Source organism: Oncorhynchus mykiss, chromosome 12 (genome assembly GCF_057628025.1).
Source record: "Oncorhynchus mykiss isolate SJ-2025 chromosome 12, ASM5762802v1, whole genome shotgun sequence".
NCBI classification, from domain to species: Eukaryota; Metazoa; Chordata; class Actinopteri; order Salmoniformes; family Salmonidae; genus Oncorhynchus; species Oncorhynchus mykiss.
The window spans coordinates 31,803,119-31,830,236 of NC_143033.1; the positions used below are offsets into that span (position 1 = coordinate 31,803,119).

Below are 27,118 nucleotides of genomic sequence, written 5' to 3' on the forward strand. Positions count from 1 at the left end.
GATTTGCACTTTTCACACCAAAGTACGTTAATCTCTTCCGACTTCAACTGTAACAATAAAATGTAGAATTTTACAGCTAGAAGAGGGTTTCCCAAACTCTGTTCTGGGGACCCCAAGGGGTGTCTCCTAGCACCACACAGCTGACTCAAATAACCAACTAATCATCAAGCTATGATCATTTGAGTCAGCCATATAGTGCTAGGTCAAAAAACAATATGTTTTAGGGGTTCCCAAGGCCGAGTTTGGGAAGCACTGAGTTAGAGGCTGGCTACAGCTATGCATTCAATCAATGTTTTCCACAGAAAGACATTCTGGACTTTAACCCTTCAGTAGGTGAAAAGAAAACACTTCCAAAGCAATGGTCTGAGAGGGAGGTATCACAAACCTAAGCTGAGTCACTCCCAGTGCACATCTTGGCACATGAGCACATAAGGAAGCAGTCATGTCTTTGTGTCCCATACAGAGACAGCTCCAGGAAATGAATTCACATACAACAGTCACTCCCTTATTAATCACAGATATAAGCAGTTGCTAGCATTTTGTGTGTATCATATGTACAGTACCAGTCAAAAGTTTGGACACAAATATTCATTCAAGGGTTTTTCTTTATTTTTACTATTTTCTACATTGTACAATAATAGTGAAGACATCAAAACTATGAAATAACACATATGGAATCATGTAGTAACCAAAAAAGTGTTAAACAATCAAAATATATTTTAGATTCTTCAATGTAGCCACCCTTTGCCTATAAGTCAACAGGCACCAAAAATCATCCCTGAAAGCAGTGTATGTGTCATTTATTCAGAAGCCACATTTCAGACAGGTGAATTTGATAAGCAAAAGAGGCCATCATCATTGGTATCTCCATCAATTTTTCTGCAAGGAAATTCAAAGTGGATAAAACACGTTAAAAGGTAATAATCCACATAATAATCCACATAATTTGTATAGCCCCTTGCCCTCTATATTTATGTATGTTTTATGTCCTGTATGGAGTTATGCAAAACAGATGTATATGAAAAGAGACAATAAAATGCTATATTTTCTTATCTTACAATAAATCAACTGTTAGTTACTGTTAGTACCTACCTGCATTTGTTCATATATCCAGGGAAGGAAGTGGGAGACATTGCCGTAGATTCCTGGCTTGTTCTTCAGAGCACAACCTATACCCCAGCTAGTGTCCCCTACCAGCCACCATAATGAACCCTCCTTGGCCACCATGGGTCCTCCACTATCCCCCTGCAAGACACAAAAGTTACCCCCCAAGTTAGCATTACGTCATGGGATCATAACTTTATACATTCCAGAGTATGTTCATGTCTTCATTATACCACCATTCGCTCTATCAGAACACAATAAGAAAACAGCAAATCAAAAGATTATATCAAATAAGAAAGAATACATGTAGCATCAAGTAGGTAGTAAAAAAACTGCCCATGAATATCTATTACAAAATATTTTAAGTCTGAATCTGACCTGACATGAGTCCACTCCTCCTGCCAGTGTCCCAGCACAGATCATAGAGGTGGTGACACGTCCATTGTACACCAACTGTGCGTTACATGTGTGTCTGCTGTACATGGTGATCCGGGCCTGACGCAGGTTTTCTGACACCAACCCTGGAGTCATCGCAATGATTGTCAAGCATAAAGATTAAATACAACAAATAGATTTTATTCTGATGACCTGTGTTTAATAATGACAGTCATTGGTCCTGTAATAAAAGTTGTCTTGCCACCACTCCTAATGGACCCCCATCCAGAGATCCAGGCTTCTCGCTGGGGAGTCAGATTCACTCCGAAGTTGGGCAGACACACTGGTCTCACCTTATCTACAACACAAAACATTTAAGACTGGCTTGGAGTGTTGTACTCCAATATGATTTCCAAAACATTGACACATTAAAAAAATATATAATATTAACCGTGTTAGGGCTCCTTCACAACATTGAAAAGGTTGAATGCAACTTTACTATGCATGTGTATCAATTCACATCATACTGTTATTTTTCCAAACCCCCAATGTAATTTTCCATTGGAACATGTGTTTCAAATTTTTGAAATCGACCAGTGACTTACCTGACATAGTGAGGGGTGTGTTGAGTTTCATAAGAGCGATGTCATTATCCTTAGTCTGCTTGTCGTATTTTTCGTGAGAGATGATGCGTCTCACTGAATTGCCAGTGGCATAAGCCATCTGTATCTGGATCAAATAGCCCGCATACACCGTCCACTGACTGGGCTGTGATAGCCTACCATACAAAATGACAGAGGGGTTGATCCATATGATTTCAATAACTTTCTGACTGCGCCCCTTTTAACAAAACATTTACCAATGGTTGAAGTGGTCAGAAAGTGACTTTTTGGACCTAAATGTCAACATATTCAGGAGATAGAGGTGTTCATCAGTGAAAAAATGTATTGGGTGTGATAACATTTGAAAGCGTACATACAGGGTTGTCAAACTATTTTTTTACCTTTTAACATTATCTAAAAATGCGTAAACTCCCACCCTGTATTCAAGAGTATGCTATGTCTCAACCGATGAACTAATTAAAATAGGGTCTAAGCTACAACATTTGTGAAAATGTGTATTTAACTTAAACGTATTTAAATAATTGACGTTAAAGGCTAGACATTTATTTTTTAGTTTTTTTTTCAAGAAATCAGAATAGTTGGACAAACCTGTTTGTAAGTTAAATTATAAAAAAATGTCTTCACATTTTCAAACAGTACATTTATATTATCAAACGAGGCTACACATTTGGGTGACTTTTTTTCCCCTTGCATGAATAACCTCGTTTGACAGCCAAAAATAAAGTAAACCTGTCACGAACATTGGTTGAATTAATGGACCAAGGCTCAGCGAGCACAGATTTCCACATGTTAATTTGATGAAACTCACAGAAAACAATAAAGCTCAAAAACAAAACGTGAAGACAATGTAATGCTTGCAGGCAACTATACATAGACAAGATCCCACAAAAATCCAGTGGGAAAAGGCTGCCTAAATATGATCCCCAATCAGAGACAACGATAGACAGCTGCCTCTGATTGGGAACCATACCAGGCCAAAACAGAAATGAAAAAACTAGACTACCCACCCTAGTCACACCCTGACCTAACCAAAATAGAGAATAAAAAGGATCTCTAATGTCAGGGTGTGACAAAACCATCTAGTGTTCAGCAAAATAACAACACAATGTCAAATAATTAACATCCAATCACATTAACCGTTACTCTCTGGTGGGAAACCTTCACTCTGCTCAGACATTTAGAAACTAAACATGACAATTTAAAAAATAAGCCACATAAGTTTTTGAGCGAGAATATAGATGACTTTCAAGTAGTAAGACGTGTAAAAGCAACAGATACCATTTAATAAGAAGGGGCTAGACCCGTCTTATATTGTGAGCTACAGAGTGGCTAGGACAGGCAAGCATCATACTATTGTGGAGGACTTAATTATTCCTGCTGCCTTGGATTTGGCTGGGACAATGCTGGAGGAAAAGGCCCAAAAACTATACAGACAATGCCTTTATTAAACAACACTGTTTCAGGACGCATCAGTGATATGGCAGGAGATGTTTTGAAAAAAATCCTGCGTCGCACACAAGCTAGTGAGTCAACAGACTTATCAGGCCTGGCACAGCTCCTGGTATATGTCCATTACGTTTATGGGGGGTCAATTAAGGAAGACATCCTCTTCTGCAAACCACTGGAAACCAGGACATGAGGATATTTTTGAAGTACTGGATGGCTTTGTGACATCAAATGGACTTTGGTGGTCAAGATGTGTTGGTATCTGTACAGATGGCGCAAAAGCCATGACAGGGAGACATAGTGGAGTGGTAACTATGGACACTACAGTGAAAATGGTTCACGAGGTCCCTGAACTCTCGTGAATTTTCTGCATTATGCAATGATATGGGCAGCGACCATGTAACGCTTTTACAACATCCAGAAGTGGACTGGTTATCAAGAGGCAAAGTATTGACATTTTTTTTTAATTGAGAGACGCGCTTAAAGTTTTATTTACTGAACATAATTTTCACTTGTCTCACCAATTGCATGATGACGAGTTTCTCACACGACTGGCCTATCTGGGTGATGTTCTTTCTCACCTGAATGATCTGAATCAGGGGCTCTCTGCAACTACATTCAATGTGCAGGACAAAATTGAGGCTATGATTAAGAATTTGGAGCTCTTTCCTGTCTGCATTAACAAGGACATCACACAGGTCTTTCCGTCATTATATTATTTTTTTTGTGTGCAAATAAAGGTCAAGCTTATGGACAATGTCAAACATGATTTATAGTGAAGCAACTGAGTGAGCTGGGTGCGCAATTACGCAGGTACTTTCCCGAAACGGACAACACAAACAACTAGATTCCCTTTCATGCCTCCAGTCCACTTACTAATATCTGAATGAGAGCCTCATCGAAATTGCAACAATCGGTTCGGTGAAAATTGAATTGAATCAGAAGTCACTGCCAGAATTCTTGTTAGGGCTGCGCTCAGAGTTTCTTGCCTTGACAAATCAGGGGCTACACAGCTGGAGGTTGAATGTTTGAAGGGGTACGGGACTATTAAAATGTTTGGGAATCACTGTTTTAGGCAATCCGGTCAAAAAAATAGCTTTCTGACCACTACTACCCTGGGTAAACATGCTTGGAAGGTTTTGTTTAAATGAAATGGGTTCAGTCAGAAAATGATTTCATTCATATAGAAGGACGCAGAGGAAACAGACAATAGTAAGTCCCTCTGCTGGTTTCATTGTTGTAGTGCTCCCACAACAAAATCATGCTGGAGTTTAATTTACAAGGATTTTTTAAAATAGTTTTTATTTTGTATGTTTTTTCCTAAAAAATTAAGGACTATAATATTTCTCTACCTCCCTTGAGGAATCTCCTCTGAGAGGAACAAATGATTGAGTCTAGTCTCGTCCACCACCCGGCTCTCTGTCTTTAGTAGTAAGTAATACATTAGCTTTGGTACGAGGTTAGATTGAGTCACACTCACGTTTCTACACAGTGGGCTGCAGTGATGATCCACTCAGGGCTGATGATGGAGCCTCCACACTGGTGCTGGTAGTTGGAGTGCAGACTGACTTGCCAGGGCCAAGCCCCGCTCACCGCTATGTCGCCTCCTACAATACGGCTCCTAGTGGGCTCGCGCCCACTCACACCACAGTCTGGAAGCAAGACAACAACACAGAGAAACATTACAGAATCTAACCCAATTTTCTAATTTCCAAGATTAACTGTAAAGTAATCTGGGCACCCAGAGCCAAATCTCAGCTAGTCTTTCAGGCTGTCACAAGCTACTGTAGGGCAAAGAGGGGTAGCGAGTCTGGTTCAAACTGAACAAAACAGGGATCACTTCTCTGGTGGATAAGAGGGTTTTAACCCTAAAAGCGCCAACATATTTATAACCCTAAAGCGACAACGGCGCTCATTTTTTAAATTGGTAATGATTGCAAAGAGACTGTTTGTCAAGCAGTAACACAAAAAATTGTCATGTTTTGAAGTTATTTTGATAAATTTTATCCATAGCAATTTATCATGAAAAGTTTTCTGTTATTCATTCAAGGTGTTGTGTTTCTGTGATACTTAGAGGTTGAGAAATTGGCGATTTAAACTATAACAAACCTTTAGGACCTAAGATGGCCACCGTTATGGGTGACATGGGCTATATGGGCGCCGGTGCCATCACACATTTTGCTCAAACTTTGGAATACTTTGGGCTATCAACTAAGTTCCAATTGCTTTTTTTAGTTATTGTTGCTGCAATCCTATAAGTTTGTGCTCACATCAAAATGAGGGGCATTGTACAAAACCAATCAGCGTTTAGATCGTCTCTAACCAATTAGAGTATCAAAGCCAATGATGGCTCTGGCCCCAGCTCTGGTCCAACCCATCTGTATCTGGGACCAATCAGAATGGTCAGAATTTGTTTGCATTCAATAAGATGTCAGGGAGGAAAGCAAATCCAGTGTCATCATGAAGAAGAAACGCTAGCGTTAGTGTTCGGCCGGAGTGATGTGGATGGGTAGACAGGCTAAATGTCTGTGCCAAATTTCGTGCATTTATCTCAAAATGCATGATTGAGTCAACATTTTCAGTTTAGCCTACCCACTAGAATTCAAAAGAGTATTTTCCTTTCCCCCATATTGACACAGAAATCGTACATGTTTTTTTGTCTTTAACTAGTTGTTTGACAGAGTCCTACAATTTCAGATCGATCAAAAATAGGGTTTCGAGGGGGTCAACATTTCCACCAGGTGGCACTTTTAGAGTTAGTGTTTTTACTTCAGTTTGGTTGTCTACTTAAGAAAAACTATATAATCTTCATTTTTCCACAGCCAATCCAAAGTACCTGGACAAGATATAGACCAGAGTAGTAAACCAGCTACATTTAACACTGATAATATAAATGTGAATGTGAAAGCTTCCCAGAAAAGTGTTAAAAATAGCCCACATTAACAGCTTAAAAACAAGGTTCATGAAATATGACATTCATATTCTGACAATTTCTGAAACTCAGATAATACATTTGATGATGCAGTGATAGCAATACATGGTTATAAGATCTACAGAAAATACAGAAATGCCAAAAGTGGAGGTGTGGCTGTTTTATATTCAGAACCACATTCCTGTAAGGCTTAGAGAGGATCTCATGTTAAATACTGTTGAAGTAATATGGCTACAGGTTCATCTGCCTCACCTAAAGCCCATTCTTGTGGGAAGTGCTAACAGTCAGCATCTGGATGACGTGTGAAATACATGTGATTTCAATAGAGCGGTATATTTTCTGGGTGATTTAAATATTGACTGGCTTTCATCAGGCTGCCCAGTAATCACAATAAAGTAGCCATATCTAGAAAAAACAAAGTTCCAAAGGCTGGCTCTAATATACAGTATAATAAGTTTTGTAGTGATTCCTATGTTGAGGTAAAGAATATTTGTTGGTCCGTGATGTGTAATGAGGAGCAACCAGATGCTGCACTTCACACATTTATGAAATTGCTTATCCCAGTTACTAATAAGCATGCAACCATTAAGAAAATGGCTGTAAAAACTGTTAAATCCCCGTGGATCGATTAGGAATTGAAAAATTGTATGGTTGAGAAGGATGAGGCAAAATAAATGGCAAATGGGTATGGCTGTACAACCGTTGGCAAACGTACTGCAAATTCAGAAATCATGTGACTGCCAGCAACAAACAATGACACTATACATCCAAGTATATCTGACCAAATTGAATTCCGTAAAGTGTGGAAGAGATGAAAAAATAGTTGTCCATCAACAATGACAAGCCAGCGTGGTCTGACAACTTGATGGAAAATGACTGAGACTAATAGTGGACAATTTTCCACTCCTATTTGCCATATCTTCAATTTAAGCCTACTAGAAAGTGTGTGGCCTAGAGGGAAGCAAAAGTTATTATCCCTACATAAGGATCGTAAAGCCCCATTTACTGGCTTAAAAAGCCGACCAATCAGCAATCCGTTGTAAAATTTTGGAAGAAATTGTGTTTGACCAAATACATAGCTATTTTACAGTAAACAACTTGACAAGACTTTCAGCACGTTTTGTAGGGAAGGACATTCAACAATCACAGCACTTACACATATGACTGATGATTGGCAGAGAGAAATTGATGATAAAAAGATTGTGGGGGCTGTTTTGTTAGACTTCAGGGTGGCTTTTGACATTATCGTTCATAGTCTGTTGCTGGAAAACCTTGTGTTATGGCTTTCCACCCCGTGCTATATTGTGGATAAAGATTTACCTGTCTAACAGAACACAGAGGGTGTTCTTTAATGGAAGCCTCTCCTGGTTTTGTGGCTGTTGGAATTCCTGAGCCAGAGATCACAGCGGGTCAAAGTAAGCCAACACAGGCTCTCCTCAGGGATGTGTTTTGTCCCCACTCCTCTACATCTTGTACATTAATAGTTGTACTAGTTCCCATCCTGACAGACACCTCGTTAAGTTTGCGGATGAAATTGCCTTGATCAGCCTGTTGCATGATGATGAGGAACACCATGGCCCGGTCCTAAATTACTTTGTAAAGTGGTGTGATGAATCACACTTGGTCCTCAATACCAACAAGACCAAAGAGATGTGCATATACTTCAGGAAGTGTACAACACCTACCTTTGCAACGTCTATCAGTGGTCAGAACATAGAGATTGTAGAGGAATACAAATATCTGGGTATCCTCTTGGACAATAAGTTTCAGTGGACTAAATGTACAGACCTGATCTACAAAAAGAGTCAATAGAAACTGTACTTTCTCATAATTCTGGGCTGATAAAAATATTGTTGATTGTACTATACGGACTCTATTTTACAAATCTTTCATTGAGAGTATTTCAACTTTTTGTATTTGTTGGTTTGGCAATGCCACCGTCAGCCAGAGAAATATGCTGAGAAGGATTATCACCACAGCAAGCAAGGTACATGGAGTCAAACAGACAGGCCTGGATGAGATCTTTAAGGTCAGGGTCCTCCACAAGACAACAAAAATAATTTTAGATCCAAGCCACCCCCTGTACCCAGACTTTGAACTACTCCCCTCTGGGTGTAGGGCACCCCTCGGCAGGAAAAACAGAACTAGACAATAATTTGTGCCAGGTGAGATATCACTCTAAATAGCTCAAGCTAATGTTCCTATCGACCCAGTAAGGCCAGCAGGCTTGTCGCTTATTATTGGTATGTAACTTATGAAAGTTGTATTGTCAATTTGTTTTGTATTTAAACGCCACTTTAAATGTATACAGGCACTGCAACACAATTTCCCCATGGGGACAATAAAGTCAGTAAAGTAACAAATCCAGGTAGAATCAGGAATTCCCAAGGGCAGTTGTCTAGGCCCCTTACCTTTTTCAATCTTTACTAACGACATGCCACTGACTGAGTAAAGCGTCTATGTATGCGGATGACTCAAAACTATACATATCAGCTACCACATCGACTGAAATGACTGCAAGACTTAACAAAGAGCTGCAGTTAGTTTCATAATGGGTGGCAAGGAATAAGTTAGTCCTAAATATAAAAAAAAACTAAAAGCATTGTATTTGTGAAAAACCATTCACTAAACCTCAACCAAATGTTTTTATGAATAATGTGGTAATTGAGCAAGTTGAGGCCACTAAACGGCTTGGAGTAACCCTGGATTGCAAACTGTCATGGTCAAAACATATTGATACAACAGTAGCTAAGATGGGGAGGAGTCTGTCCATAATAAAGCTTTGCTCTGCATTCTTAAAAGCTCTATCAACAAGGCAGGTCTTTTGGGCCCTAGTTTTGGACTACTGTTCAGTCCTGTGGTCAGGTGCCACAAAGAGGGACTTTGAAATTGCAGTTGGCTCCGAAAACTGCAGCACAGCTGGCCCTTGGATGGACACGGAGATCTAACATTAATAATATGCATGTCAATCTCTCCTGGCTCAAAGTGGAGGAGAGATTGACTTCATCACCACTTGTATTTGTGAGAGATATTGACATGTTGAATGCATGGAGCTGTCTGTTTGAACTACTAGCACACAGCTCGGATACCCCACAAGACATGTCACCAGAGGTCTCTTCACAGTCCCCAAGTCCAGAAAAGACGATGGGAGGTGCACAGTACTACATAGAGCCCTGAATACATGGAACTATATTCCACATCAAGTAACTCATGCAAGCAGTACAATTATATTTTTTAAAAACATAAAAATACACATTGTGGAACAGCGGGGACTGTGAAGCAACACAAACAGGCACAGACGCATGCATACAAACACACGATAACATACGCACTATACACACACGTATACATGGATTTTGTGTTGTAGATATGTGGTAGTAGAGTAGGGGCCTGGGGGCAAATGCTTAACATGTTGTGATATCTGTTGTAAATGTATTGTAATGTTTAAAAAAAATTATAATTGCCTTAATTTTGCTGAACCCCTGGAAGAGTAGTTGCTGCCTATAATACAAATAACTCCTTCTGTTGAGTTCCCCTTCCTGACTGAGTTTCTATAAGCTTTGTCCTAACCTGAAGGTCAGCTGTGTCTGTGCAGAGAATCGGTGTTAAGGTAAAGTAATGACTTACCAATGCACTGCAGGGAGACTGCTTGTAATGAGCAGTAGGGACTGCAGGAGGAAATTACATCATGAGAGTCATATAAAGGTTTACAGAAGCAATTCTGTATGTAAAAACAGAAAATTCAATACATGAAGACTATTTTTATTTATTCCCCACCACTCAAAAAAGGTATTTTGTTTTTTAAAATGTTTGTACATTTACTCCGTAAAAAAAGGCTGGACTGAATGAGATGTATTCATGTTCTCGTCACCTGCTGGTTAGCTGCCCCTGTAGAAGGGAATGAGGGTCAAAGCCTGACAGCTTCATATAGCCATCAACGGCCAAGGAGCCTGGGTTTCTTTGTGAGAACCGAACATAGGACCCACTTGGAAACAGAGATAGGTATGGTCAGCCCCTCAAATATAGTTGCTAGGTAGTTGTTGGTTAGGTAGTTGTTAGTTAGGTAGTTGTTGGGGAATTGTTAGATTACTTGTTAGATATTACTGCACTGTCGGAAACAAGCAGCACAAGCATTTCTTTACACTTGCATTAACCTCTGCTAACCATGTGTATGTGACCAATAAGATTTTATTTGAAAGTGATCACAAATGATACTCTATGACATGTATGTGATCCTATATCTCCTGGTGACCCACCTGCTGTATCCAATCTGCTGACAGGTGGCCCTGCCAATGTTGTCATTCCAGTTATCAGCACACACTGGCTTCCACATCTGACTGTCTGATGAGTAACTCTGCAGCACAAAACCAGACCCATGAAGGCGTACTGGAAAGTAGAGACTGATGTTAGAACAGCGTTCAGTTCAGGGAGAAAAGCATGAAAACAAAAATCATACAATTAACCATAGCAAAGTGTGAACAACCCCCATATCTACATGTATTTTAACAGTGGGTTCCTGAATACAGTGTCGGTCAACAGCATACTGTAAGTATACTCAGCAAAAAAAGAAACGTCCTCTCACTGTCAACTGCTCAACTGTTTCTTTTCAGCAAACTTAACGTGTAAATATTTGTATGAACATAACAAGATTCAACAACTGAGACATAAACTGAACAAGTTCCACAGACATGTGACTAACAGAAATGGAAAAATGTGTCCCTGAACAAAGGGGGGGATCAAAATCAAAAGTAAGTCAGTATCTGGTGTGGCCACCAGCTGCATTAAGTACTGCAGTGCATCTCCTCCTCATGGACTGCAGCAGATTTGCCAGTTCTTGCTGTGAGATGTTACCCCACTCTTCCACCAAGGCACCTGCAAGTTCCCGGACAATTCTGTGGGGAATGGCCCTAGCCCTCACCCTCCGATCCAACAGGTCTCAGATGTGCTCAATGGGATTGAGATCTGGGCTCGTCGCTGGCCATGGCAGAACACTGACATTCCTGTCTTGCAAGAAATCACGCACAGAATAAGCAGTATGGCTGGTGGCATTGTCATGCTGGAGGGTCATGTCAGGATGAGCCTACAGGAAAGGTACCACATGAGGGAGGAGGATGTCTTCCCTGTAATGCACAGTGTTGAGATTGCCTGCAATGACAACAAGCTCAGTCCGATGATGCTGTGACATACCGCCCCAGACCATGACAGACCCTCCACCTCCAAATCGATCCCGCTCCAGAGTACAGGCCTCGGTGTAATGCTCATTCCTTCGAAGATAAACACGATTCCGACCATCACCCCTGGTGAGACAAAACCGCAACTCGTCAGTGAAGAGCACTATTTGCCAGTCCTATCTGGTCGGCGATGGTGGGTTTGTGCCCATAGGTGACGTTGTTGCCTGTGATGTCTGGTGAGGACCTGCCTTACAACAGGCCTACAAGCCCTCAGTCCAGCCTCTCTCAGCCTATTGCGGATAGTCTGAGCACTGATGGAGGGATTGTGCATTCCTGGTGTAACTCGGGCAGTTGTTGTTGCCATCCTGTACCTGTCCCGCAGGTGTCATGTTCGGATGTACCGATCCTGTGCAGGTGTTGTTACACGTGGTCTGCAACTGTGAGGACGATCAGCTGTCCGTCCTGTCTCCCTGTAGCACTGTCTTAGGCGTCTCACAGTACGGACATTGCAATATGTTGCCCTGGCCACATCTGCAGTCCTCATGCCTCCTTGCAGCATACCTAAGGTATGTTCACACAGATGAGCAGGGACCCTGGGCATCTTTCTTTTGGTGTTTTTCAGAGTCAGTAGAAAGGCCTCTTTAGTGTCCTAAGTTTTCAGAACTGTGACCTTAATTGCTTACCGTCTGTAAGCTGTTCGTGTTTTAACAACCGTTCCACAGGTGCATGTTCATGAATTGTTTATGGTTCATTGAACAAGCATGGGAAACAGTGTTTAAACCCTTTACAGTGAAGATCTGTGAAGTTATTTGGATTTTTACAAATTATCTTTGAAAGACAGGGTCCTGAAAAAGGGACATTTATTTTTTTGCTGAGTTTATAATGATTAACATGATTGAGTGGAGACATACGGCACTGTGACTCATCTTCTCCTCCTGGACAGTCTCTGATGCCATCACACCACTGAGAGGCATTCAGACACACACCTCCCTCGCTACAGGACCTCCCCAACACACACTGGTAGGACACTGTGGACACACACACACACACAAGACAGGGCATCACAGCTCTGACCATGACTATAAGGTTGCTCTTCTTGGCCTTTTCAATGATTAAGAACTACTTGGTAATTTTCCTTTGCTTCCAGATACACCTATAAACTACGTAGACAACTGTGTATTTGGATAGCAAGATGAATTCGCAAGTTGAATTTGCTTATGTCAACCTAGTCTTTTCATAAAAAGCATATAAATAATGTCAAAATTATTAATATGTCAGCTTATGTCAAGAGCATCAATGGAGATACTGTATGAAAGGAGACTGTACGTACAGAAATACCAAACCAACGCTCCAGCTGCCCCAAGGAGAACTAAGACACTTAGAATTAAGGCCACAATACATTTACAGCGACTTTTCTTCACCACTGAAAGAGATTAGAAACAAACAACACTTAAAATACACTTAAAATAAAAACAACTAGAGGCTCTCTTGTTCTACTTTTTAACATAGAACTCTCAACCCAAGACCTAGATATTTACATATAATTTGACCATTGGTTACTTTTGTTAACCTGGAAACATGGAAAGGCTTGTTTTGCATTTGTGTGACTACAGATGTTGACTGCTACTAAGTGAAAACAGTACTACTTAACACGCTATACAGTGCCTTCAGAAAGTATTCAAACCCCTTGACTTATTCCACATTTTGTTGTGTTACAGCCTGAATTACAAATGGATTAAATTGTTATTGTTTTCTCACCCATCTACACACAATAACCCATAATGACAGTGAAAACATGTTTGTAGAAATTTTTACAAATGTATTGAAAATGAAATACAGTAATATATGAATTACATACATATTCGCACCCATTTGTCAATACATGTTATAATCACCTTTCCGGGTAAGACAGGGTTTCCCAAATTCAGTCCTCCTGACCACAAGGGGTGCACATTTTGGTTTTTGCTCTAGCACTACACGCTGACTCAAATAATCAATTAATCATCAAGCTTTGCTGTGTAGTTTTAGGGCAAAAACCAAAACGTGCTTACCTTTGGGAAACACTGCTCTACGAGCTTTGCACACCTGGATTGTACAATGTTGCACAATATTATTACACAAATTTGTCAAGCTATGTCAAGTTAGTTATTGATCATTGCTAGACAGACATTTTCAAGTCTTGCCATAGATTGTCAAGCCGTTTTAAGTCAAAACTGTAACTAGGCCACACAAACATGCAATGTCATTTTGGTAAGCAATTTGTGTTTTTGGTTATTGTCCTGCTGAAAGATGAATTTGTCTACCAGTGTCTGTTGGAAAGCAGACTGAACAAGGTTTTTTCTCTAAGATTTTGTGATTAGCTCTGTTCCGTTTCTTTTTATCCTAAAAATGACAAGCATACCCATCACCATGCTTGAAAATATGAACAATGGTACTCAGAAATGTGTTGTGTTGGATTTGCCCCAAACATAACACTTTGTATTATGGACATAAAATTAATTTCTTTGCACATATTTTGCAGTTTTACTTTAGTGCCTTATTGCAAACAGGATCCATGTTCTTGGAATATTTTTATTCTGTACAGGCTTCTTTCTTTTCACTCTGTCATTTATGTTAGTATTGTAGAGTAACTACAATGTTGATCCATCCTTAATTTTCTCCTATCACAGCCATTCAATTCTGTAACTGCTTTAAAGTCACCACTTGCCTTATGGTGAACTGCCTGAGCGTCTTCCTTCCTCTCCGGCAACGGAGTTAGGAAGGATGCCTGTATCTTTGCAGTGACTGATACGCCATCCAAAATGTAATTAATAATTTCAGTATGCTCAAAGTGATAATCAATGTTTGCTTTTTTTGTTGTGTACCCTCTACCAACAGGTGCCCTTCCTTGCAAGGTACTGGAAAACCTGTATGGTCTTTGTGTTTGAAATTCACTGCTCGACTGACAAACCTTACACTCTTAGAAAAAAGGGTTCTTTGGCTGTCCCCATAGGCTAACCTTTTTGGTTCCAGGGAGAACTCTTTTGGATTCTATGTAGAACCCTCTGTGGAAAGTGTTCTACATGGAAACCAAAATAGTAACCAAAAAGGGTTCTTCAAAGGGTTCTCCTATGGGGACAGCCAAAGAACCCTTATTGTTTCTAGATAGCAGAGGAATAGATATGAGGTAGTCATTCAAAAATCCATGCAACTTAGTATGTGACTGGTTAAGCAAATGATTACTCCTGAAATTATTTAGGCTTGCCATAACAAAGGGGTTGAATACGTTTTGACTCAAGACATTTCAGCTTTCCATTTTCAATTAATTTGAAAACATTTCTAAAAACATAATTCCATTCTGACATTATGGGTATTGTGTGTAGGCCAGTGACACAAAATCTCAATTTAATACATTTTAAATTCAGGCTTTAACACAACAAAATGTGGAAAAAGTCAATGGGTGTGAATACTTTCTGAAGGCACTGTAAACCTTATAATAGCATATGACAAAACAGAGATTAAGACAAGGCATCCCATGCAAAACAGATATGAAGACCAAATGGAACACCTCAAAGCTGCTCAGACAATGTTTTTAATAAACAATAGAAGGCAAAAAACGACAGTGTATGAAACTTATACTGCAGATATATATTGGCATTGTTTATCAATTGAGGAATATCAGCAGAAGGGTAAATACTGTACCTTTTCGTACTGGGACAGGATGTGGTAATCCAGGGGTGAACGTGTGGTGGGTGTTGATGGTCTGAGGGGTGTACTGAGGGTAAACAGAGAGGGGGACGTTGGGAATCTGCAGGGCAGAAGCATTTGCAGGGGGTCTTCCTTCAGTTCCGGCCCCCTCTTGAAATCCATAGTTCACATACTGGGGACCTGGTGTCTGGGGAAAGCGGAGAGGAGAATGATTTTCCATTTAATTACAATGAGAGAAATCGATACATTATTTGATACATTGGAGCACTTTGACTTACAACATTAGAATCTGACAGATATACAGTGCATTCGGGAAAGCATCCAGACCCCTTCCATTTTTTCCACATTTTGTTACGTTACAGCCTTATTAAAAAAAATATTAAATAAAAAATGTATCTCATCAATTTACACACTAACCTATAATGACAAAGCAAAAACAAGTCTTTAGACACATTTGCACACAAAATACACAAAAAAAACACATACCTTATTTACATAAGTATTCAGACCCTTTGCTATGAGACTCAAAATTGTGCCCAGGTGCATCCTGTTTCCATTGATCATCCTTGAGATGTGTCTACAACTTGACTGGAGTCCACCTATGGTAAATTCAATTGATTGGACATGATTTGGAAAGGCACACACCTGTCTATGTAAGGTCCCACAGTTGACAGCGCATGTCATTTTAAAAACCAAGCCATGAGGTCGAAAGAATTGTCCGTAGAGCTCCGAAACCGGATTGACTCAAATCACATATCTGAGGAATGGTACAAAAAAATGTCTGCAGCATTGAAGGTCCCCAGGAACACAGTGCCCTCCATCATTCTTAAATGGAAGAAGTTTGGAACCACCAAGACGCTTCCTCGAGCTGGCCGACTGGCCAAACTGAGCAATCAGGGGGAAAACACCTTGGTCAGCGAGGTGACCAAGAACTCAATGGTCACTCTGACAGAGCTTCAGAGTTCCTCTGTGGAGATGGTTGTCATTCTGGAAGGTTCTCCCATCTCTGCAGCACTCCACCAATCAAGCCTTTTATGGTAGAGTGACCAGACAAAAGCCACTCCTCAGCAAAAGCACATGACAGCCCGCTTGGAGTTTGCCAAGAGGCACCTAAAGGACTCTTAGACCATGAGAAACAAGATTTTCTGGTCTGATGAAACCAAGATTGAACTCTTTGGGCTGAATGCCAAGCGTCACGTCTGGAGGAAACCTGGTACCATCCCTACGGCGAAGATTGGTGGTGACAGCATGCTGTGGGGATGATTTTCATTTACAGGGACTGGGAGACTAAACAGGATCGAGGGAAAGATATCCTTGATGAAAACCTGCTCAGGACCACAGGCTGGGGCAAAGGTTCACCTTCAAACAAGATAATGACCCAAAGAACACAGCCAAGACAACGCAGGAGTGGCTTCGGGACAAGTCTCTGAATGTCCTTGAGTGGCCCAGCCAGAGCCCGGACTTCAACCCAGTGGAAAATCTCTGGAATGACCTGAAAATAGCTGTGCAGCGACGCTCCCTATCCAACCTGACAGAGCTTGAGGGGATCAACAGCATCCTCCCGGAAATCCTAGACCCACTCCAATTCGCATAAAGTCCCAACAGATCCACAGAAGACGCAATCTCAATCGCAGTCCACAGTGCCCTTTCCCACCTGGACAAAAGGAACACCTATGTGAGAATGCTGTTCCTTGACTACAGCTCAGCGTTCAACACCATAGTACCCACAAAGCTTATCACTAAGCTAAGGACCCTGAAGGGCCACCCCCAGGTGGTAAGGGTAGGCAACAACACGTTTGCCATGCTGATCCTCAACATTGGGGCCTCTCAGGGGTGTGTACTTAGTCCCCTCCTGTACTCCCTGTTCACCCACGACTGCATGACCAATCACGAGTCCAACATTATCATTTAAGCTTGCTGACGACACAAGTGGCAGGCCTGATCACAGACAACGATGAGACAGCCTATAGGTAGGAGGTCAGAGGACAACAGCCTCTTCCTCAATGTGAGAAAGACAAAGGAGCTGATCGTGGAGTACAGGAAAAGGCTGACCGAACAGGCCCCACTTAACATCAACGGGGCTGTAGTGGAGCGGGTAGAGTTTCAAGTTCCTTGGTGTCCACATCAACAACGAACTATCATGGTCCAAAGACACCAAGGTAGTCATGAAATGTGCACAAGAAAACCTATTCCCCCTCGAGAGACTGAAAAGATTTGGCATGGGTCCCCAGATCCTCAAATGTTCTACAGCTGCACCATTGAAAGCATCCTGACCGGTTGCATCACCGCCTGGTATGGCAACTGCTCGGCATCTGACCGTAAGGTGCTACAGAAGGTACATCACTGGGGCCAAGCTTCCTGCCATACAGGACCTATATAATATGCAGTGTCAGAGGAAAGCCCATAAAATTGTCAGAGACTCCAGTCACCCAAGTCATAGACTGTTTTCTCTGCTATTGCTCGGCAAGTGGTACCGGAGCGGCAATTCTAGGACCACGAGGCTCCTTAAAACGCATCTGGGATATGTGGGACGCTAAGCCAGTGAAAATGCAGAGCGCCAAATTCAAGTAAATTACTATAAAAATCTAACTTTCACGAAATCACACACATAAGATACCAAATTAAAGCTACGCGTGTTGTGAATCCAGCCAACATCTCAGATTTCAAAAAGGCTTTTCGTCGAAAGCAAACAATGCTATTATCTGAGGGTATACAAAGAGAGAAAGCATATTTCAACCCTGCAGGCGTGACAAAAAACGCAGAAATAAAAATATAAATCATGCCTTATCTTTGACGAGTTTCTTTTGTTGGCACTCCAATATGTCCCATAAACATCACAAATGGTCCTTTTGTTCGATCAATTCTGTCCATATATATCCAAAATGTCAATTTATTTGGCACATTTGATCCAGAAAAACACCGGTTCCAACTCGCAACGTGACTACAAAATATCTCAAAAGTTTCCTGTAAACTTTGCCAAAATATTTCAAACTACTTTTATAATACAACTTTAGGTATTTTTTAAAGTAAATAATCAATAAAATTGAAGACGGGATGATCTGTGTTCAATACAGGAAGAAAACAAACTGACGCTAGCTTTCTGGTCACGCGCCTCTCTCAAACAGTACACATGAAGTTACCCTCGTTTTGAACAGGGCTACTTCTTCATTACACAAAGGAAAATCCTCGACCAATTTCTAAAGACTGGTGATATCGAGTGGAAGCGGTAGGAACTGCAATCAAGTCACTTAGAAATCTGGATTCCCAATGAAAACTTATTGAAAAGAGTGACCCCCCAAAAAATTCTGAATGGTTTGTCCTCGGGGTTTCGCCTGCTACATAAGTTCTGTTATACTCACAGACATGATTCAAACCGTTTTAGAAACTTCAGAGTGTTTTCTATCCATATATACTAATAATGTGCATATATTATCTTCTGGGGATGAGTAGCAGGCAGTTGAATTTGGGCATGCTTTTCATCCAAAATTCCAAATCCTAGAGAAGTCACAGATTCTACCCCCAAGCCACAAGACTGCTGAACCATTAATCAAATGACCATCTGACTATTATATTGACCCCCCTCAATTTGTTTTGTACATTGCTGCAATTCTCCATTTATTACCTATGCATAGTCACTTAATCCCTACCTACATGTACAAATTACCTCAACTAACCAGTACCGCCACACAGTGACTTGGTAACAGTACCCCTTGTACAGTTGAAGTCAGAAGTTTACATAAACTTAGCTTGGAGTCATTAAAACTCGTTTTTCAACCTTTCCCCAAATTTCTTGTTAACAAGCTGTAGTTTGGAAAGTTGGTTAGGACATCTACTTCGTGCATGACAGAAGTAATTTTTCCAAAAGTTGTTTACAGACAGATTATTTCACTTTATCACATAATTCACTGTATCACAATTCCAGTGGGCCAGAAGTGTACATACATTAAATTGACTGTGCCTTTAAACCTCTTGGAATATTCTGGGATTAATTTTAAAAAAAATACCCATTGACCTGCATTGGAAAGGCAACATTTCCGGATTGATTTTCCTCGGGTTCTGCCTGCCATATCAGTTCTGTTATACTCACAGACATTATTTTAACAGTTTTAGAAACTTCAAAGTATTTTCTATCTAATTCTACCAATTAGCTAGCTTCTGGGCCTGAGTAAGAGACAGTTTTATTTGGGCACGTCAGTCAGGCAGAAATTCAGTATACTGCCCCCTAGCCCTAAGTAGATCGGCTAATTGACATCATTTGAGTCAATTGAAGGTGTACCTGTGGATGTATTTCAAGGCCTACCTTCAAACTCAGTGCCTTTTTTTCAAGGGAAAAAAATCAAAGAATTCAGCATAGGCCTCAGAAAAAAAATTGTAGACCTCCACAAGTCTGGTTCATCCTTGGGAGCAATTTCCAAAAGCCTGAAGGTACCAGGTTGATCTGTACAAACAATAGTACGCAATTATAAACAATAGTACGCAAGTATAAACACCATGGGACCATGCAGCCATCATACCGCTCAAGAAGGAGACACGTTCTGTCTCCTAGAGATGAACATACTTTGGTGCGAAAAGTGCAAATCAATCTCGGAACAATAGCAAAGGACCTTGTAAAGATGCTGGAGGAAACAGCAAAAAAGTATCTATATCCACAGTAAAACGAGTCCTATATCGACATAACCTGAAAGGCCGCTCAGCAAGGAAGAAGCCACTGCTCCAAAACCACCATAAAAAGCCAGACTACGGTTTGCAACTGCACATGGGGAAAAAAGATTGTACTTTTTGTAGAAATGTCCTCTGGTCTGATGAAACTAAAATAGAACTGTTTGGCCATAATGACCATCGTTATGTTTGGAGGAAAAAGGGAGACTTTTGCAAGCCAAAGAACACCATCCCAACTGTGAAGCACGTGGGTGGCAGCATAATGTTGTGGGAGTGCTTTGCTGCAGGAGGGACTGGTTCACGTCACAAAAAAGATGACATCATGAGACAGGAAAATTATGTGGATATATTGAAGCAACATCTAAAGACATCAGTCAGGAAGTTAAAACTTGATCGCAAATGGGTCTTCCAAATGGACAATGACCCCAAGGATACTTCCTAAGTTGTGGCAAAACGGCTTAAGGACAACAAAGTCAAGGTATTGGAGTGGTCATCACAAAGCCCTGATCTCAATCCCAAAGAAAATCTGTGGGCAGAACTGAACAAGTGTGTGTGAGCAAGGAGGCCATCAAACCTGACTCAGTTACACCAGCTCTGTCAGGAGGAATGGGCCAAAATTCACCCAACTTATTGAGGGATGCTTGTGGAAGGCTACTCTTAAACGTTTGACCCAAGTTAAACAATTTAAAGGCAATGCTACCAAATACGAATTGAGTGTATGTAAACTTCTTGTCAACGCCGTGTGTATAGGTGGCAGGGAAGTCAGGCGCAGGAGAGTCAAAATAGAGTGTAAATGGAGTCTTTTAATAACTGTCCACAGAACATGCTCCATAACACTAAAAAAGTATAGACATGAAAAACATGGGTACGAGGACCCGTCGCACACCAATACAACAAATAAACAACACTGACAATAAAACAATCTCTGACAAAGACATGAGGGGAAACAGAGGGTTAAATACACAACAGGTAATGAATGTGATTGAAAACAGGTGTGTGGGAAGACAAGACAAAACCAATGGAAAATGAAAAATGGATCAATGATGGCTAGAAGACCGGTGACGTCGAACGCCGAGCACCGCCCGAACAAGGAGAGGCAACGACTTCGGCAGAAGTCGTAACACTTCTGACCCACTGGGAATGTGATGAAAGAAATATAAGATGAACTAAATAATTCTCTCTAATATTAATCTGACATTTCACATTCTTAAAATAAAGTGGTGATCCTAACTGACCTAAGACAGGGAATTTATCCTCGGATTTAATGTCAGGAATTGAGTTTAAATGTATTTGGCTAAGGTGTATGTAAATGTCCGACTACATAGCCTCGTTATGGCTACTTTAAAAAAAATGTTTTACTTTAGTTTATTTGGTAAATATTTTCTTAAACTCTTCTTGAACTGCACTGTTCGTTAAGGGCCTGTAAGTAAGCATTTCACGGTAAGGTCTACACTTGTTGTATTCGGCACATGTGACAAAGTTTGATCTGATGTGCAGAGAAGAATGGGAGAAACTCCCAAATACAGGTGTTCCAAGCTCGTAGCATCATTACCAAAGAAGTCTCGAGGCTGTAATCACTGCCAATTGTGCTTCAACAAAGTACTGAGTAAAGGGTCTGAATACTTATTTGAATTTGATATTTCATTTTTTTATATACATTTGCTTACATTTCTAAACCTGTTTTTGCTTTGTCATTATGGGGTGTTGTTTGTAGATTGATTGAAAAAAATATATTTTAATACATTTTACAATAAGGCTGGAACGTAACAAAATGTGGAACAAGTCAAGGGGTCTGAAAACTTTCCGAATGCACTGTGTAACTGAAGTTACCTGGTTATTGTTCATGTCGACACCACTTTCAATGCTCCGATAAGATATTATCAAATCTGAAAAAGTTTGAAGAAACTTCTGATTTTAGCCACAGTAAAACATGTTTTTTTATCAAGTTAATACAACAACAAAGTCATATAAATGTACAGCAAATCTTTGTAAAACATTTTTTTTTTAGAGTAGATTAAATTTGAGTTTTTACCTTTTACCTTTACCAGATTTACCTTGGATTAGTTCAACTGTTGCTTTTGAACACTGATTTGACGTCCCTTCTTCTTATTCTCTCTCCCTCTAACTCAGTCCATTCTCTCTTTACTCCTTGCACTAAACAGCCATGACCACACCTTAGTTTGTGTGAACAGTCTGACCTGTAGGGCGGTACAAGTTGTAAAGCTATAACAACAAATCAAATCAAATCAAAATGTATTGGTCACATACACATGGTTAGCAGATGTTAGTGTGAGTGTAGCGAAATGCTTGTGCTTCTAGTTCCAACAGTGCAGTAATATCTAACAAGTAATCTAACAATTCCCAACAACTACCTAATACTCATAAAAAGGGGTGAATGAGAATATGTACATATAAATATATGGATGAGCGATGGCCGAGCGGCATAGGCAAGGTGCAGTAGATGGTATAAAATACAGTATATACATGTCATATGAGTAATGTAAGATATGCAAACATTATTACCAAGTGGCATTATTTAGAGTGGCATTGTTTAAAGTGACTTAACTTCTTATGGCTGGGGGGCAGTATTGAGTAGCTTGGATGAATAAGTTGCCCAAAGTAAACGGCCTACTCCTCAGTCTCAGTTGCTAATATATGTATATTATTATTAGCATTGGATAGAAAACACTCTAAAGTTTCTAAAACTGTATGAATGATGTCTGTGAGTATAACAGAACTCATATGGCAAGCAAAATCCTGAGGAGAAATCATAACAGGAAGTGAGAAATCTGAGCTTTGTATATATTCACCAGAGTCCCCAATGAAATCCCCTAGTGATATTAATGATGTTGCACTGCCTATGGGTTCCACTAGATGTCAACCATCAACAGAAATTATAATGAGACTTCTATGGCATTGTGGGAGTGAATGTTGGCAGAATCAGTCAGGTGTCTGACAGTCAGCCAATATCTGATCATGCTTATTCCTCATGGTAGTCACTTGCGTTCCATGGCTCATGAAGACAAGAAGGAATAGTCCGGTTGGAACTTTATTGAAGGTATATGTTAAAAACATCCTAATGATTGATTCTGCACATAGTTTGAAATGTTTCTTTGACCTGCAATATAACTTTTTGAAGTTTTTGTCCGATGTAATGCTGACCAGAATGAGCGTTTGGATATGTATACCAAACGCACTAACAAAAGAAGGTATTTGGACATAAATAACGGACATTTCCGAACAAAACAAACATTTATTGTGGACCTGGGATTCCTGGAGTGCTTTCTGATATAGATCATCAAAGGTAAGGGAATATTTATCATGTGATTTCTTGTTTATGTTGACGTCAACATGGCGGCAATTGTGACAAATGTTTCTGAGCGCCGTCTCAGATTATTGCATGGCTGGCTTATTCCGTAAAGTTTTTTTGAAATCAGACACAGCGGTTGCATTAAGGAGAGGTATATCTATAATTCCATGTTTACAACTTGTATTATCATCTACATATATGATGAGTATTTCTGTTGAAACGATGTAGCTATGCAAAATCACTGGATGTTTTTGGAACAAGTGAATGTAACGCACCAATGTAAACTCATATTTTGATAAATATGAACCTTATCAAACAAAACATACATGTATTGTGTAACATGAAGGTCTATTAGTGTCATCTGATGAATATCATCAAAGGTTAGTGATTAATTTTATCTTTATTTCTGCTTTTTGAAACTCCTCTCTTTGGCTTTTCTGTGGCAATATGTGGTGACCTAACATAATCGTTTGTGGTGCTTTTGCTGTAAAGCATATTTGAAATCGGACACTGTGGTGGGATTAACAACAAGAATAGCTTTACAATGGTATGAGGATGGTTAATTATGAGAAATTTGATGTTTTGAAAATGGCGCCCGACACTTTGACTGGCTGTTGTCATTTCGCTCCCGTTAACGGGATTGCAGCTACAAGACGTTTTTAAGCCATGAGTCATCAGTCAACCTGGAAAATTTCAACAACTTTGAAGTTTCTTCAAGTGCAGTTGCAAAAACCATCAAGCACTTCGAATAAACTGGTTCTCATGAGGACCACCACAGAAAGGAAGACCCAGAGCTACCTCTGCTGCAGAGCTACCTCTAAGTTCATTAGAGTTGACTGCACTTCAGATTGCAGCAAAAATTAAATGCTTAAGAGTTAAAGTAACAAACACATCTCAACATCAACTGTTCAGAGGAGACTGCGTGAATCAGGCCTTCATGGTTGAATTGCTGCAAAGAAACCACTACTAAAGGACACCAATAAGAAAAATTGCTTGGGCCAAGAAACAATACCAATGGACATTAGACCGGTGGAAATCTGTCCTTTGGTCTGATGAGTCCAAATTTGAGATTCTTAGTTCCAACCGCTGTGTCTTTGTGAGAGTAGGTGAACGGATTATCTCTGCATGTGTGGTTCCCACCATGAAATATGGAGGGGGAGGTGGTGGTGTTGGAGTGCTTTGCTGGTGACACTGTTGGTGATTTATTTAAAATTCAAGGCACACTTAGCCATGCTGGTTAACAGCATTCTGCAGCGATATGCCATCCTATCTGGTTTGCACATAGTGGGATTATCATTTGTTTTTCAACAGAACAATGACCCAAAACACACCTCCAGGCTGTGTAAGGGCTATTTGACCAAGAAGGCGAGTGATGGTGCATCAGATGTTCTGGCCTCCACAATCACCCGACCTCAAACCAATTGAAATGGTTTGGGATGAGTTGGATCGCAGAGTGAAGGAAAAGCAATCAACAAGTGCTCAGCATATGTGGGAACTCCTTCAATACTTTTGGAAAATCATTCATAATGAAGCTGGTTGAGAGAATGCCAAGAGTGTGCAAAGCTGTCATCAATGCAAAGTGTGGCTACTTTGAATAATTTAAAATATATTTTTTATTTTTTTAACACTTTTTGTTACTACATGATTCCATATGTGTTATTTTGTAGTTTTGATGTCTGTGTAGACAAAGGCATATTCGATGGGTGAATTTGGAGAGGGCGATAGTTGAATGCTCTGTCCTTGATTTACAACAGGGCGTGAGGTGCCAACCCCCGACCAGTTCCCTTCACCCACCTTATTGCAAAGCTGATCTGACCTATTTGGATCCTTAGAGGACAGTCATGACACACATCTGCTTTTAGGGGTAGGTTTTGCATTATGATCACTTCTGTGGGATTGACATACACAGTATGAGCTTTATTGAGGATTTTGTGGCTAACTCTGTGAAGGGAGTATAAAATGTCTCTATGAAAACAGAATAATTTCATAAGCATGTTGTTCCTCTCTTTATAGGACGTTTGGATTCTCATTGCATGGCAATCTCCACTAACAATCTAATTGTCATCTCTGCCAGGTCATGTGTGAATAATAACTAGACAACCATCCAAAACACATGTGAAACCTGCACACTTATTTTTTTATTTGACCAGGCAAGTCAGTAAAGAACAAATTCTTATTTACAATGATGGCCTAGAAACAGTGGGTTAACTGCCTTGTTAAGGGGCAGAACGACAGATTTTTACCTTGTCAGCTCAGGGATTCAATCTAGCAACCTTTCGGTTACTGGCCCAACACTCTAACCACTAGGCTACCTACCTGCCGCTCCCTAAAGACCAACCTTCAAAATTAAATGACATTGTGGCAATAATGCATAAAAAATATTTAACTGGGCAGTAGCCTAGATTATATTTGTGTGCTTTTGTAGATTTTGTAGGTTATATTGCCAGAATCTTCCACCCTCACACCTGCTCCAATTCATTTACATTACCGTATATTACAAACTCTACAAGTAAGGTCATTACATTGTATGTTAAATTAATCTCATTTATTGGAAGACTCCATGGTGGCCAAAGAAAATGACGAGACCACTAAGCTTCTGACCAATGAAAACGATAGCACTAACACACTGTTGTCTAGGACCGGAAGTAGGCGGTCACCTGTCTCCCCAATGACCATACATGGGCCTTTTTTCAATTGCACACTCCACGCATCCTCTCTCCTCTTCTCCATCTCAAAACGCATTGGATGAGAATGCCAGAGGTCCCTCTCTGACCTTCCCCTCCATTGGGTTTTGAGAAGGAGATGAGGAGAGTGGACGCGAGGTGTATGTAATTGAGAAAAGACCGTTTGAATGTATAAAATCACATGCAATATATTGTTTACACTCTAACTGAAAAGAATACATGTTACAAAAAAATATATATTATACAATTATTATATCCATAAAAACCTCTCCTTCTTAGATGACATTTTAGTCATTTAGCAAACGTTCTTATCCATTTTTCACACTTCCTTTCATACTGATCCCCATGTTAATCGAATTCACAGCCCTGGCTTTACAAGCGACATGCTTTAGCAACTGAGCCACATGGGACCGCAATTACCTAAGTACATTCCCACATTACCGAAATAAATTCAATAGAATGACGTGAAAAGATGGTGAAATAGTTGTTCTTACTGTGTATACAAAGGCCCCGGGTTCTCTGGACATGTTAAGTCTTCTTGGCTGTTAATCAATAACCAGGCAGGGCATTATGACCAGGTTCTTGAGAGGATAGCTACACACAACAGGCCCTTGAAATGTCTACACACGGAAACTCTATGGCCTCAGGACTTTGATACACTACCTAAGTACTCAGTCAATATTTAACTATGACTAAGTTCTCTGCCTGGAAAGAAGGGGAAACAATATATAGGCCTAATTGGACAGAACAACTTGACATATCTTTGGCATTGGTGGGATGAACATTTGCTTTCTTGTTTCAGTTAAATCAACTGGTTGTTTTATTTAATTAAACCATGGATGAGAGGTGACTGAGGTAATAAAATAAAAGTTTTTACTGACAGTAAGTCAGTCCTAAGTTCCCTATGGCATGATGACCACGCATGAAACCTCAAAAAGAAACACTGGGCTACTTATCTTGCTTCCATCCTTCCAAAACGTGTCTCATTGACTCAACTATTGGAACGTGAGAAGCCTGGGCTTTTGACTCAATCTTGATAGCAACAGACAGATTCTCTTTACATCATTTGGAGGGAAGTGGTGGCCAAATATTACAGTAGTTGTCATCCAGTGGAGGCTCCTCAGAGG

General features: G+C 40.3%; 1 protein-coding gene across 3 annotated transcripts; it reads right to left on the reverse strand.

Annotated features, from left to right (window-relative positions):
- Nucleotides 1-587: 587 nt before the first annotated feature.
- LOC110537436 (transmembrane serine protease 2) lies at nucleotides 588-26,649 on the reverse strand. 3 transcript variants are annotated; one of them, XM_021623484.3, is made up of 15 exons: nucleotides 26,486-26,649; nucleotides 22,052-22,195; nucleotides 21,828-21,883; nucleotides 15,333-15,525; nucleotides 12,982-13,074; nucleotides 12,563-12,679; nucleotides 10,737-10,866; nucleotides 10,352-10,465; nucleotides 10,108-10,148; nucleotides 5,029-5,200; nucleotides 2,085-2,257; nucleotides 1,742-1,837; nucleotides 1,483-1,625; nucleotides 1,093-1,245; nucleotides 588-879 (listed from the first exon to the last, which is right to left on the reverse strand). In XM_021623484.3, the coding sequence occupies exons 3-15, from the start codon at nucleotides 21,840-21,842 to the stop codon at nucleotides 871-873; spliced, it is 1,449 nt and encodes a 482-aa protein (XP_021479159.3). In that variant the 5' UTR covers nucleotides 21,843-21,883; nucleotides 22,052-22,195; nucleotides 26,486-26,649; the 3' UTR covers nucleotides 588-870. The 3 variants fall into 3 exon arrangements, with proteins under 3 accessions (XP_021479159.3, XP_021479158.3, XP_021479157.3); XM_021623483.3 differs by having other exon boundaries at nucleotides 22,030-22,195; nucleotides 26,486-26,644; XM_021623482.3 differs by lacking the exons at nucleotides 21,828-21,883; nucleotides 22,052-22,195 and having other exon boundaries at nucleotides 26,486-26,644.
- Nucleotides 26,650-27,118: the final 469 nt, after the last annotated feature.